The sequence below is a fragment of the Furipterus horrens genome, unplaced genomic scaffold, assembly GCF_987537825.1.
Source record: "Furipterus horrens unplaced genomic scaffold, mFurHor1.1.pri manual_scaffold_2, whole genome shotgun sequence".
NCBI lineage: Eukaryota > Metazoa > Chordata > Mammalia > Chiroptera > Furipteridae > Furipterus > Furipterus horrens.
In genome coordinates this window covers 49,857,608-49,872,737 of record NW_028327172.1, presented here as the reverse complement: position 1 = coordinate 49,872,737, position 15,130 = coordinate 49,857,608, and the positions used below count along the sequence as shown (strand labels likewise).

Sequence of the window (15,130 nt, the reverse complement as noted above, 5' to 3'; positions counted from 1 at the left end):
TGTCTTGACCCCTGCTCTTTAGTAAAGGAAGTTCATTTAAGCCCCTGTTTCACACATGAGGCACCCAAGTTCCAGAGAGAAAGGGGATTGTCGCAGACTCACAAAGCTAGGTGGTGGTAAGGACTAGAGAATAGGCACCTTGTCTCATAGTTAAGTTCTCACCACAGATATAGAAACATTAAGTGACTTATCCAATATCACACCACTAGAGCCAGAAAACTAGGCTTCCTGTCTTCTCTCAACAGCCAAGAACTCTAGCAACAGTCTAATGTGGGAAACAGCCTTCCTCTAGTTTCCTAAGGAAGACCTCTCTGTCTTTGTCCTCTGTGGCCTCGCTAGGCCCCTGTCTGAATTCCCCAGCAACACCTCATACACGTGGGAGGCAGTGTACTAAATGGAAAGTTTGACCTGGGCTATGTGTAGCCTTCAGCAACTCCTCTGAGCCTTAGATTCTTCTGCAGAACCCAGGTAATATCGTTGATATACCTAGCCAGGTGCTGGTAGACCCCAGGTGTTCTGCAAGTGGCAACATTTAGTGCCATTAGGCTTTTCTCTCTGCCATGTGAACTGGACCAAAAGTTTCCCAGGATTGAATTGGTCCCTCTCCCAGCCTGCAATAAACGGCGTTCCAGCGAGGTGGCCACATCTCCGCGTCCTCCCAATATAAATGGCCACCCATGGTGGCGGCATGTGGAATTAGAATGTTAGCTGGTGCGCCTCCCCATAATGGAGCTCATTTTTTAATGCAACTGGGAACTTCTTTAATAAAGAAAGATGTAAAATAATCTCACTGCCACCACTGCCAAGCACAGGAAGCATTAGGCGGTTCCCCAGGGAGCTGCTTAATTCAATTTTATTAATTTTGCCACAAGGTGTAGCTCCCCTTCACTAGGGGTCCTCCAGGGAATGATGGGGGGCAGCCGGCTAGGGGGCAGCACCTTGGGGGGAGTCACAGGAGGCCTTCCAACTGATGCCATAAAAAGGGCTCTATCATTTTTGGTGGTGCAGACGTTGTATCTTCCTTTGTGCTCTCGGCAAAGAACACAGCTTCAGCCTCCAACGCCGCCTCGGATTTTTCATGGGAATTGTCTGCCACACTGTTTTTGCTTCTTCAATTGTGTTTGATTACCCCAGGGAAGGCAGCCTTATTATAACCAGGCCATTCACGGCTCAAGTCATCTCAGCATCATCGTTATAAATCCTTATTTTCTAGGCTTTAGAATTTGTTTGGGAAGAAAGGGGAGACACACATGTCTCTACTCCCTCTGAGAATGACCATGATCATTTGTTGTCATTTAAAGGAAATAATCGCACCCATTAATTCAATACCTTCTATGTGCCCAACACTCCACTAGGTAATTTACTTAGGTTTCTTCAGTCCTCTCAACAGCCCTTTGTTTTACAGAGAAAGAAGTTGAGACTCAGAGAGGGAAAAACACTTGCCCAAGGTCACACAGAAAGTCACAGAGTTGAGGCTGGAATCCTGGCCTTAATTTCTAGACCTGACCCCTGTTTTACCACACCGGGCCCCAGAGAGCCTTCCATTACCTGGTTTGCATCAAGTGACCTACCTTGTCTGCTTTAACAAGTGACTAACGGAAGAGTGAGAAAATGTTCCCAAATGCACCAAAACACCAGCTCGGGGAAATCAGCATTTTTAGCTTCAGAGTACCTAGCAGTGTTTCAGGGGTAACCAGTACCAAATATAGAAGGAGGCCTCTGAAGTATATTTCTTTATTAAAATATGAAAAACCCTGACTTCCTGCTACCCCTGTGGGAGCCCCGTATTTCTGACTCTGAAAGGAAATTGAATCATGTGCTGACCTGGTAGCCCAGGTGGGGATCATACAAGGGGCTCCTGACCCTGGAGGCAGAAGCAAATGTTCCAAAGCTAGGACTGTGGCCCACAACCACAGATGTCATCCCAGATTCAACCTCACACTGCCCCCCAGGGCTTCCAGGAAGAAGAAGAAGACTTGGGAGCTGACCAGGGTGACCGAGAAGTCTAATTGTGGTGAGCGAGGGCAGGAGAGATCCCAGCAGTGAAGGGAAGTCCAAAGTCCCAAGAAGGGCTGGACTTTTCTTAGAGGACCACTGAGCACTTGTGGGCACATTACAGTGGTGACAGTCAAACCCAGACCCAGTCGCTCATGAGACCTGGAGCATGTCCCTTCACATCCCCGAGCTTTTGTCTCCCTGGTGTCAAACGCGAGCACAGTGCCTGGCACATAATAAGTGGGTCAGGAATTGATTTGCTGGCCCCACTGGGCCTCTCCCTTTTTAGGAGGGAGTCGAGAGGATCTGTCTTCTGTGCTCATTAGAAGAATCACATTAGGAGTTGCCGTTGGTTGTCTTCAGTAAGAGCTACTGTTAGCTCAGCCTCTGCATCGTCTTTACCCTCCCAACAGCCCCCTGTAATTGACATTATTATTCCCGTTTTACAGATGAGGAAACTTCCCAGAGCTGACAAGTGACAGAGCCAGGGCCCAAACCTTGTTGACACCCATGACCTGCGCTGCCTCCTCCACTCAGGAGCTTCTCAGACCCAAGTTCTCAATATCCAGATTAACTTTCTCCATCCTCCTACCCCTTGGCAGGTTCACAATCGGAACCTCCTGTCTCTGGACTTTGACCGCGTGACACGCACAGAGAAGATCTATGATGACCACCGCAAGTTCACCCTCCGGATCCTGTACGACCAGGCGGGGCGGCCCAGCCTCTGGTCACCCAGCAGCAGGCTTAATGGTGTCAACGTGACGTACTCCCCGGGGGGCCACATTGCCGGCATCCAGAGGGGCATCATGTCTGAGAGAATGGAATATGACCAGGCAGGTCGCATCATATCCAGGATCTTTGCTGATGGGAAGACATGGAGCTACACGTACTTAGAAAAGGCAGGTGTCTGTCTCCCTCCTTCACTGGCCTGGCCATGTAGAGGCCTGTCATTTCTGACCTTGATAGGATAGGTCTGACCCATGTGGTCTCCAAAGGCAGTGTTTAGGAAAACCTGCAACAGAGGGCTAGGGGGTCCTGAGAGGCACCTGGTTGGATCATAATGATGACGTGGGAGGTGGGGGTCCTGGAACAGAATAAAACATTACCTGGACTTAGGAAGTCCTGAAACAGGCAGAGATCTGCTCCCAGGTCTAGGGCATACCGCATGGTCTGGTCTCTGAGAACAAAGCAGAAGCCTAAGGTCCATACTTAGGCAGGAAGTGCTAAATCCTGAGCCTCAAGTGCTGGGTGTGGCCACTATAAATTCCTTCACTTCAGGTCAGGGTTCATTTCATCCCAGGGGTGAGGGATCAGAAAGAGCCTGAAATCAAAAGTTGGTCCCAAAGAGGAGAAAATGGTAGCTTTGATACCTAGATCCCTCTAGGCTGTTATCTGATGACTTTTTCCTGAAATAGAGGCTGTACTTCATGTCCCAGTTTTGGTATCCAGATCCATACTTTGTTTCCTACTTCTGGTCACCTGTCCAGAGCCCAGGCTCTGCTTGCTCTGGGGTCAGTCTCCTCTGCTCTGTGCTGTGCGAGCATCTCTGAGAGCAATATTCTGTGGTAGTGCTAAGAGACCTTGAAGTTTCATCCAGTATACCGAAAAACCAATGCCAGGGAGGGAAAGAACTTTCCCAGGGTTACACAATGACCTTGTTGTTAGAATCCAGGTTTCTCCATTCCCAGTAACCTCTTACTGTATAAACAATTGTACAAAGTCTTAAATGCTTTTCTCAGACATGGTCTTTATCCTGTAGGCCACAGGGAGTCAACCGAAGTTGTTTAGTAGTCAATAGACATGGTCAGACTGTATTTTAGGAAAAATCATTCTTGCTTTACTAGGAAGATTGATTTTAGAAGGGATCTGGAACAAGGAAGCCAGGAGAGAAGATGCTGCAAAAACTTTAGGCCAGTGCTCCCACCCTTTCAAGCACCCCATCACACAGTAAAGTCATCATTTTTGTACCACACAAAGGGGCAAACAGACAAGGCTGCTTACCCTAAGAAGGAAAATGGCCAGAATGCTCTGGGGCCCCAGGCCCTGCCAGGCCAAGGGATGAGATCAATTACTACCTGAGCATATCTGTGCCCCATCTCAGTGTCCTGTGGCACATTGGTTGGAATTATCTGGCTCGGGGCATAACTTAGGAGAACCACCAGTTTCCTTGGCCTTTCATTCCCTTCCCCACCACCCTGCTCTCACCTCCTGGTTTTCCCTTCCCTCCAGTCCATGGTGCTGCTCCTTCACAGCCAGAGGCAGTACATCTTTGAGTTTGACAAGAACGACCGCCTCTCCTCCGTGACAATGCCCAATGTGGCCCGGCAGACATTAGAGACTATTCGCTCCGTGGGCTACTACAGAAACATCTACCAGCCTCCTGAGGGCAATGCCTCAGTCATCCAGGACTTCACTGAGGATGGGCACCTCCTCCACACCTTCTACTTGGGCACCGGCCGCAGGGTGATATACAAATATGGCAAGCTGTCGAAGCTAGCCGAGATGCTCTACGATACCACCAAGGTGAGCTTCACCTACGACGAGACGGCAGGCATGCTGAAGACCATCAACCTACAGAACGAGGGCTTCACCTGCACCATCCGCTACCGTCAAATCGGGCCCCTGATCGACCGCCAGATCTTCCGTTTCACCGAGGAAGGCATGGTCAATGCTCGTTTTGACTACAACTATGACAACAGTTTCCGGGTGACCAGCATGCAGGCCGTGATCAACGAGACCCCACTGCCCATCGATCTATATCGCTATGACGATGTGTCAGGCAAGACGGAGCAGTTTGGGAAATTTGGTGTCATCTACTATGACATTAACCAAATCATCACCACGGCGGTCATGACCCATACCAAGCACTTTGACGCATATGGACGGATGAAGGAAGTACAGTACGAGATTTTCCGCTCACTCATGTACTGGATGACAGTCCAGTATGATAACATGGGGCGAGTCGTGAAGAAGGAGCTGAAGGTGGGACCCTATGCCAATACCACCCGCTACTCCTATGAGTATGACTCTGACGGCCAGTTACAGACAGTCTCCATCAATGACAAACCACTCTGGCGATATAGCTATGACCTCAATGGGAACCTGCACTTGCTGAGCCCTGGGAACAGTGCACGGCTCACCCCACTAAGGTACGACCTCCGTGACCGCATCACTAGATTAGGTGACGTGCAATACAAGATGGATGAGGATGGCTTCCTGAGGCAGCGGGGTGGTGATGTCTTTGAGTACAACTCAGCTGGCCTGCTCATCAGGGCCTACAACCGGGCCGGGGGCTGGAGTGTCAGGTACCGCTATGATGGCCTGGGGCGGCGCGTGTCCAGCAAGAGCAGCCACAGCCACCACCTGCAATTCTTCTATGCGGATCTGACCAACCCCACCAAGGTCACCCACCTCTACAACCACTCCAGCTCTGAGATCACATCCCTCTACTATGACCTGCAAGGACACCTCTTTGCCATGGAGCTGAGCAGCGGTGATGAGTTCTACATAGCTTGTGACAACATCGGGACCCCTCTCGCTGTTTTCAGTGGAACAGGCCTGATGATCAAGCAGGTCCTGTACACGGCCTATGGGGAGATCTACATGGACACCAACCCCAACTTCCAGATCATCATCGGCTACCATGGGGGCCTCTATGATCCACTCACCAAGCTCATCCACATGGGCCGACGGGATTATGATGTGCTGGCTGGGCGCTGGACTAGCCCAGACCATGAGCTGTGGAAGCACCTTAGTAGCAGCAACATCATGCCTTTTAATCTCTACATGTTTAAAAACAACAACCCCATCAGCAACTCTCAGGACATCAAGTGCTTCATGACAGGTGAGGATGGGGGCTCATTCAGGGGGCAGGCACTTGTCATCTCTTCCTATTGCTCTGGTCCTCTGAGAAGACAGTCATCCTTAAGAAAGCTGCTCTGGGGTCATGGGAAACATTGACTTTCTCTTAGAGCAGCATTTTCCAAAGTATATCTGAAGAAACACTAGTTTAGAGAAATGCTCTGGGAAAAAAAAAAGGCTCTGTTTCTGGCATCAAATTAATCTGGCAGGGCAGCCACCATTGTAATTTTCATACTACATTTCAGCCTATGAAAGGCTCAGAGAAGTCCTGTAGTAAAGAGAACTGTTTAATATATTCACCCACTATTTCTTAAACTTATTTGACCATGAAATCCTATTTTTCACTATGAAATCCAAATATCTCACTGGATGCATTGCTTAGAATGCACTTTGGGAGTTTCCAACCCAGAAATCAGGCTGGCTATGAGTCCCTGAGAAGTTGGGTGAAGGTATGGCTTTAAAAAAAAAAAAAAATGCTCTTACTTTGGATGAAATAAGGAAAATTCAGACTCTGGAGATAAACAGAACTGGATGGAGGGCTCCACCATTTCTAAGCTATCACAAAAATTACTTAACTTCCCTGAATTCCCGATCTGTACATTGAAGTTAAAATACCACAACTATGGGTAAGTTAAGTATGCATATTGTAAATCCTAGAACTACTGAAAAATAAAGGCATAGCAAATCAGTCAACAGTGGAGATAGAATACAAACTAAAAAATACCCCAAAGAGGGTAGGAAAAGACTAACAAAAGGAGTAGAGAACAAACAGCCCAACAGGAGAAAAAAGAACTTCCCTGGTGCAAGGATAAAATGAGATGCCGTATAGAGCCCGCCCAGCGCAGTGCACGGCTCGCACTGGCTCCTTTACCTCCACTCTCTGATTTAAAAAGCAGGCTTTGCTTTCCACTCCTGTGAAACCAACTTGAGTATATAGTGTCCCATATGTCACACATGCCAGACATGTCTCCAGCAGTCACAGTGCCCCCAGCCACAGATGACCTCAGTGTCAGAGGAACTGTGGGGATTTGGGTCTGGCTGGGTAAAGCCAGCACTTTTTATAGAAGAGAGTTTGTGGAATACCCCAACTTTGACACAATACCCCCGCCCCCTATGTTAAGGCAGTTTCATTCATTCAGCAAGTGCCTCCCCTTTGCAGCCACTGTATCAGGCACTAGGGAGAGAAAGATGATCCCTGCCCTCCAGGAATGCACCCTGGGAGGGAGGGGAGGGCAGACCACTGCTGTCCAGTGTGAGGAGCCTGTGGTGAAGGGTCAGGCTGATGGCCACTGGCTCTGCCCAGGGGGCGGCTGGTACCTGAGGCCCGCTTATGCATGGCCCTCCATCAGGCAGGGCAGAGAGGGCAGTTCCGGGAGAGGGAACTGCATACCCGAGAGTGTAGAGAGGGCCATGTGTACAGGTCACATGAGTGCCCCTTAGGGACATGGCTTCCTGGCCCCGAATTTGGCAGCCCAGCCTGGACTCTGTTTCTGCTGACAGCAGGGAAAAATTCCAGGAGGTCATGCTGAGAGAGTTCAGTGGGTTATGGTGAGAGTCCTGAGGGTGGGGAAGAAGAGAACACAGTGGTGGGCATGTGTGGTGGGGACACCTTGAGCCCTGTGGCCACACAGCAATGTCCCCACAAGGCCTCCCCACCACACTCAGCCCTACAACAGCTTAACAGACTGAAAGGACATTCCCATTACATCCATCGCATTTACTGCCCGCCCTGCCTCACCCTCCAGTGAGTTTCCTGTGAGATGTCTTGGCAGGTGACTGTAGCGGAAAAAGGCGCAAAATACCATTTTACTACTAACGCCAAAATACTACTAATTCTCCCTAAATCCTACCTCGTAGCTTCTACGTGGGCTATATGCAACCTCATTCACGTCCAGCAACAACAATATTAAAGAGAGCATCCTTTTTCCAAAAATGTCTTCAGAGGTTCTGAGATACGTATACTCCACTTGAAGAGGCTTAGGTCACATGACCACCCCTGAACTAATCAGTATTGCTGGGGAGATAGAATGTGCTGATTGGCTTCGCCTAAGTTACATGCTCTGTTCCTGGACTCTGAGGTGGAGTCAGCTTCCCTAGAACAACATGAAGACCCCAAAAGAAAGAGTGAACAGGCAGAGCAGGATGCTAGGAAGATATATGTCCACCACAGATACATCACATATGCATTGCACTGAACCCTCAGTTGAAGCCCCATTTTTACAGGAAGAAAGTGAGGGTCAGAGAGATAAAGTCACTGGCCCCTTAGGAAGTGGCAGGCTGGGGTTAGACCTCTGCTCTGATCGACTCCAAAATCCTCATTCTTGGGTTCAGACTCACTTTGTAAATTTTAACATGTGGATTATTATTCATCACCATCCCAGGTAGCCCCCTGCAGTCTGGGATAAATGAATAGAGAAGAGCTTTTTTACTTGAGGGACAAGTCTACATCTGATGCCAGAAGGAAGAGTAAATTTTCCAACTCTTCAGAAAAGCCAATTGTAAAAAGAAAAAAAAAAAAGAATAGAACAATTTCAGCATTTTTCCTGAAAGTGTGATCAGACCGTCTCCCACCTCCCATCACTTATAATTAAGGCCCAGCCCTCTTTTCTGCCCCTAGTTCCAGGTGACTTTGCAGTATTCCTGGTAGTTTTTCTTTGCAACTACAAATTCAGATGCAAGTTCTCAGCCTTGGGCAAAATGGCTTTGTAGGTTCCCCCACCCTACCCTGCCTTTATTGTTTGTTTTAGCCACAGTGGGCCAAGCAGCTGATCGCACACCCTCCACGCTCTCTATTTTCCTCATGCCTTGGCTTACTGATTCCATTCTTTAATGAGCCAAGTGCTCATTGCAAAATTCTACCTGTCCCTATATGTAACATTTTGTAACTAGTAACCACGAAGGAATGTTATAAATCAATAAACCCTGTGTCTATGGGGCTAGCTCCTCAAGCCCAATATAAAGAAGGCAGAAGGAGGTTAAGGGACTTCCTCAGGCTGGCAGAGTCAAAAACAGGCAAGTGGGGGATGACCTCTCCAATCTTGGGCAGAGGCCATCTCTGTGTCCTATGGTACTTAGGCCCCAAGGCTACAATCTCTGCAAAGAGAATTGGAGAAAGATGGAGCATTTGTTTCCTAAGTGTATTTCCTCTTTGAAAGTCATTCCTGCAAATCTTTCCTTTGGGAGTGGTGGTCCTCTGCAAGTGTTTTCCATTGATGTGGGGGGTAGGTGTGGGGGAGTCTTCACCCATCAACAGCTGCCTCTGGGTGTCTGAAGCTGAAGGTCCCAGGGGGTGGAGTGACAGTAGAAATGGGGGTATGGAAACCTAGGTTCTACTTGAAGTACATCGCTTTTGGATTTATGGCTAGGACGGGGGCGCTAGGTCCCACGGGTATCTTCAGCAGTCATACCATGAAACCGGTTTCCGGAGTGCATGTGCCAGCTGATCCTCCCCCGGCAGCGCTCCCCATCCTCGCCCCACCTGCAGCCCCACTGCAGGCTGCTTTATTGGCTCTGTCACACCTGAGGTCCACTGACGGACTCCGTGGGCATATTTCTGCTTCTCTCCCACCCAGATGTCAACAGCTGGCTGCTCACCTTTGGATTCCAGCTTCACAACGTGATTCCTGGCTATCCCAAGCCAGACACGGATGCCATGGAACCGTCCTATGAGCTCATGCACACACAGATGAAAACCCAGGAGTGGGACAACAGCAAGGTAATTCGGGCACATTTCAGGAGTGAGTCCTGCCAGCTTTTCAGGAAGGTCTGGGCCATCGATAGAAACAGGTGTAGTGCGTCCACAGCGCCCGCCAGAAACTGCTCAGCAGACACTTAGTAACCACGCCACTCACTGGTGGGCCACTGTGGACCCAGCTGGGACAGCACACGGACCCTACACGCTCACAAGCTGTCTTAAGAAGTTCTGTGTGTTACACTAAGTGTGGAGTTCCACAAAAACAGTGAGCCTCTGTCACTACCCACTACCAGAGTGCAAGGAGGGAAGAAGTGTTCCAAGACCAAACATGGCGTTTTCTGAGCACCTCACTGCCGCTGTCCTCGCATGGGGTGTTCTGCATAGGTTTCCCCACAGTTCTCCCCTGGGGTTAATGTTCTCATTTATAGATCTTGTGCCTGACGCTTTCCAGGGCCACATAGCACGGAAGGGGTAGAGCTGGGATTCAAACCCAGATCTGTCTGTAGATGCTCAAAAAACCATTACTTTCTCTTGTCTCTCTTTCATAACTCAGTTTCAAAGACTCAAAGAATCATATAGCTGTAAAGGTCCTTTGAAACAGTTTCACCCTCCCCCCCCACTTCAGACATCCATTTGCTCACTGCCCAGCACCCCCTCCCCCCAAATTCATAATGTCTGTACCAGGTGCTGGCTCTCCTGGGCCGCAGGCTGCTGCCAGTGAAAGCAGGAATGAGTCAGGCAGAGACCAGGCTTTCAGGGAACCCCAGTGCAGATGGAGGAGGAAAGCAGGGTGGCCAGGGTAGAAACGTACATGCACATCCATATTTCTCATCCTACCTGACTGCATTAGGGCTCAGGTCCGCCGTCTCCAGCCCCCAGACTCTGCCCCTCTCTGCTCTGGCGGCACCCTGTTGTTTCCTCTTTCACAACACTCAACCACACTGGGTTTGAACTCCTGTTTCCCCTCCTGCATCTCCTGTAGACTGTGAACCCCATGAGGACAGGGTCTTATCTGGTACCCAGCAAAGCGCCTAGTCCAGAGCTGGTGCTTGGAAAACTTGCACTGAATGAACAAATGGTTGAGAAGTAAACGACCTCGTGAATTAGGCATGTCCCCCCATGTTACAGACGAGGAGACCAGGAGTCAGAGAGAACGTGCCCGAGGTCACTCAGCTGGAAGTGGCAGATGCTGATGAGAGCCCAAGTCTGTGTGGCCCCTGAGCCCATCCTCTTTCTGCAGCTTTCCGCTGCCCTTGCCCCTCCCCAACCCCACCAGCCCCCCAGGCTGCCCAGATGCCCACAGCTCATCCTGTTCCCAGGACTGATTCCAGCGGCTTAGCTCTTCCGCCACCACCAGGTTGCCTTCTCCACTGCACAGAGCCCCAGCTCTGACAGCCTGCTTGCCCGCCTCGCCTGTCAATGAATTATTGATTTCTGCCCTTGGCAGGCATCGGAGATCTTTGTTGTTGAGCACTCCAGCTTTCGTGAAACTCTAGGAAATAATTGTTCACAGACAGGGTTCTATTAATTATAAAGAGGACTTAATTTCAGTGAGAAGCCAATGGGCCTGTTTCTAAAGCCATTTCCCTGAGTTGCTAATAAGGCCCAGGGGTCTGCTGCTCTCCCGAGCTCCCCAAACCGCCACAGGGACAGGTAGGTGGGATGCCAAGAAAACAGGGCCCCCAAGGCAGCCAAAAGGAGGGGCACCTGAGGATCCCCCAGGAAGCACAGTGGGGCAGAGGCCCTCCTTGAAAATCATTTATGAACACAGCAGAGAGCAATGAAGCAGAATAAGAGGGTTTATATAAATCACTGCTTGTCATCTTACTAAGCCTTCTTGCCAAGAATGCATCTCTTGCCATTCCTCCATCTAACATTACCGCCCCATCCTTCCAGTCCCAGCTCAAATACGAGCTTGTCCTTGAACCCCACCTTCTCCATGGCACTCCTCCACCCTCAAGCTGAGATATTCTGAGCCTTGTTTGCTGCTTCCTCAAAACTGAGCCTCTCTGCAGGTAGACCTGGGTTTGAACATTGACTTAAATACTTGGTGGGCCAGTTGTACCCTGTTTGAGCCTTAGCTTTCTTAGATGCTAAGTCATAATAGTAACAATACCAGTTATATAAAGTTATTGTGAAGCTGAGATGAGACAATGAATGTGAATTACTTAGCCATAGCTAGTCCTGCTGTTGGGCCACAAGTTACCACATTTGATTGTACTTCCTTGTTGTCACACTGTCTTTCCCTACTACATGGTGAGTTTTTCAAGGGCAGGACAATATCTGATTCATTGCTGTAATTCCAGGGCCCAGGAAAGGAATTGGCACAAAGTAGATATGCTCTGAATAGTTTCTGAATGGAAGGATGGTGAATAAATAGAGAGAGGATGGCTGGATGTTTTAGTGAACAGAAGTAGAGCCACATGCTAAGCTTAATAAATATGGTAGACTTAACTTAGTTATGTAAACTGACTCTCCAGGCCCTTGGGCTCTTTTCCTTTGTCTCACTCTTTTTCTCTCCTTCCTCCCTCTGCTCCCCACTTTAGTCTATCCTTGGGGTACAATGTGAAGTGCAAAAGCAGCTGAAAGCCTTCGTCACCCTAGAACGCTTTGACCAGCTCTATGGCTCAACAATCACCAGCTGCCAACAGGCCCCAAAGACAAAGAAGTTTGCATCCAGCGGCTCAGTCTTTGGCAAGGGAGTCAAGTTTGCATTGAAAGATGGCCGGGTGACCACAGACATCATAAGTGTGGCCAACGAGGATGGGCGGAGGGTGGCCGCCATCTTGAACAATGCCCACTACCTGGAGAACCTGCATTTCACCATTGATGGGGTGGACACCCACTACTTTGTGAAACCAGGACCTTCAGAAGCTGACCTGGCCATCCTGGGCCTCAGTGGGGGCCAGCGAACCCTGGAGAATGGGGTCAACGTCACCGTTTCCCAGATCAACACGATGCTCAATGGCAGGACTAGACGCTACACAGACATTCAGCTCCAGTATGGGGCACTGTGCTTGAACACCCGCTACGGGACGACATTGGATGAGGAGAAAGTGCGGGTGCTGGAGCTGGCCCGGCAGAGAGCTGTGCGCCAAGCATGGGCCCGGGAGCAGCAGCGACTTAGGGAAGGGGAGGAGGGCCTGCGGGCCTGGACAGAGGGGGAGAAGCAGCAGGCGCTGAACACAGGGCGGGTTCAAGGCTACGACGGCTTCTTCGTGATCTCCGTCGAGCAGTACCCAGAACTGTCAGACAGTGCCCACAACATCCACTTCATGAGACAGAGCGAGATGGGCCGAAGGTGACAGAGAAGGCCACGGCCTGGACTTCTTGCCAAAGACAGCTGCTCCTCTGTGGCCGCAGACCTGACTGTGCTGTACTTTTTAAAAAAGTCATTTTCTTAACAAGTGCAGAAAAGAAACAGATTAAAAAAAAAAAAAAGATACTGGTTGCATTGTAACTCATGCAACTCCTTTTTTTAAGAAAAGAAAAACACAAAATTGGCCTTCACACCTTTTTTTTGCAAAGAACAGAAGGTATTTTTTTTTCTGTAGTGTGATCACAATGAAAACTTTATTGTCTTTTGTTCCCCTTTCCTTGAGGATTTTTCCTTGTTGTTTGAGGTGCATTTCTCCTCCCTGAGACGCATCTCCTGGAGTGTGTCTTTGTCTGTCCCTCGGTACCCAGTGTGATGTGAGACATGAGTGTCTGTGCTGACTTGTCTCATGTACAACCCTTTCCTCAGTGGGGGCGGGGCAGGAGTGAGGGGTGTGGAGGGTAACAGGCCAGTACCAAACTCCTAGGGGGGGCTGGAAGGAGGGTCTGCAGGACCTGAGGATCCTTGGCTAAACTCCCACAGATGAGTTACAGCTTTTTATTCACTGTGTTCTCTGCCTCCAGAGAACCCCAGATGGCTTCATCTTCCTCCGGGGAATTTCATAATTCATTCAGCACCTCTTTCAAGTTGCCCCAAACTCCTGGTCAAGCTTTATTTTTTGATGCTAAATGAAACCCCTAGCCCCTTTTGCAAATCCTGTGTAGTTGTTGGCACCACCCCCATGCTGGGATGAAGAAAGTGTCTCCCAGGTCTTTTTCCCCAGTCTGGTAACAGAACATCCGGGGCTAAGAGCCTCATCCTCCCCAGAGGCAGAGGCACCCCCGATGACTGTGTTTGGTTGATCCTCCCACGATATTCCTTATTCACCTCCTCTTCTCTGCCAAAGTCGGATGTGAGAACCAGCACTGCACCGCAGGCCGTCGGTGTGGGTACCAGGTCCAGGGAGGGGAAGGCTACCGTGGCACAAGGACGGCAGTGGTGGCAAGGGTACACCAGCCTGCCTTCTGTGGTGACGCCCTCTCCCCATGACTTTGGGTCTCTTCCCTCCACTGCTCAGCTGCCACCACTGAGAAATAGGAGTGAGGAGGGAGGAGCTTGGTGGCCTTTGATTCTGTAAAGATGTTTAAGGAAACATCAGCCAAAGAGAGGAAGGCATGAGCCGAGCATCCTTCTAACCAGCTTCTGAAGGCTCTTCTGCCCTCCACCTATGGGCTAATTGCAGAGCTGAATGCAGCAGGAGAGGCTTTCAGGAAATCCCTTCTGTGAAATTATTCTAAAACAACTTCCCTGGGGTTCTAAAGAAAGCAGGAAAAGAGCTACTTTAGTGTGACCTGGTGATGTCAAGCAACCCTACTGGGATTGGTGGCAGTCCCTGAGGCTGGTGCCCTTGGATCCTGGAGGCCATGGTTCCGGCTGTCCCTGTGAAGACCTTTGCCTGGGGTTGCCAGGAAGAGGCTTAAACCCTCTCAGGAGTGGGTGCATGCCCAGGGAGAGGCAGCAGTCCACCAGGCCAGAGGAAGCATGGAGGGCGGGGAGGGTGGCAGCAAGAGCTCGGGCTTGTTCCTGATTCAGCCGCCCAATTACCATCATCACTGCCACTCACAGGAGGTTCTGGGAGACCAGGAGGGGAAGCCAAATGCTTCCTTTTGAGCTGGGCTTCTTAGAAAATGGGACTTTTATGGGTTACATTTACATTAAGTGTGGAAAATGAATTCTGAGTCTGAGCTATTCCCTGTGGCAACCTTGTTGGACTGATAAGCTCATGGCACCTTTATAGCCTTACTCACAGAGTCTTCAGAATATTACACAAGTTAATGAAACCAGGAAGGTCTCTCATTGCATGAGAGCTGGGGCGGCGCGGAGCCTGGGTCCCGCCTGGCAGCGGGAGGCGTCCACAGCTTCTCGGGAGGGGAGGCTTCGCCTTATGTCATCCCACTGGGATTGGAGGATGTGTTTCGTTAAGTGCTCTTCCTGTTTCCAAAAGAAGTCACACTGCTGTGACAGGGCCCCTGGCCTGTTTGTCGGCTGGATGCCCAGTGCCTCTGGATCCAGAGCTCCGCTGAGTCAGACACGTGCCCCTCAGGTCGACCATACGCAGCGGGAGCTGGTAGTGGGCTCCCGTCCAGCAGGATCACTCTTGGATGGGACGGAAAACAGCGTGGCCTGAAGAACATGGCTTTTTATCCAAAATAGATATATGCCTCTCAAAATGTACTCCTGATATAGGGACCCTTGGGCAAAGC

At 50.0% G+C, this 15,130-nt stretch overlaps 1 protein-coding gene across 1 annotated transcript in view; it reads left to right on the top strand.

Annotated features, from left to right (window-relative positions):
• Window positions 1–12,981, top strand: part of TENM4 (teneurin transmembrane protein 4) — a 382,101-nt gene extending 369,120 nt beyond the window's left edge. The window contains 4 exon segments of the mRNA XM_090265745.1: window positions 2,598–2,894; window positions 4,225–5,839; window positions 9,429–9,571; window positions 12,097–12,981. Of these exon segments, the coding sequence (XP_090121871.1) occupies window positions 2,598–2,894; window positions 4,225–5,839; window positions 9,429–9,571; window positions 12,097–12,855 (2,814 nt within the window). The 3' untranslated portion in view covers window positions 12,856–12,981.
• Window positions 12,982–15,130: the final 2,149 nt, after the last annotated feature.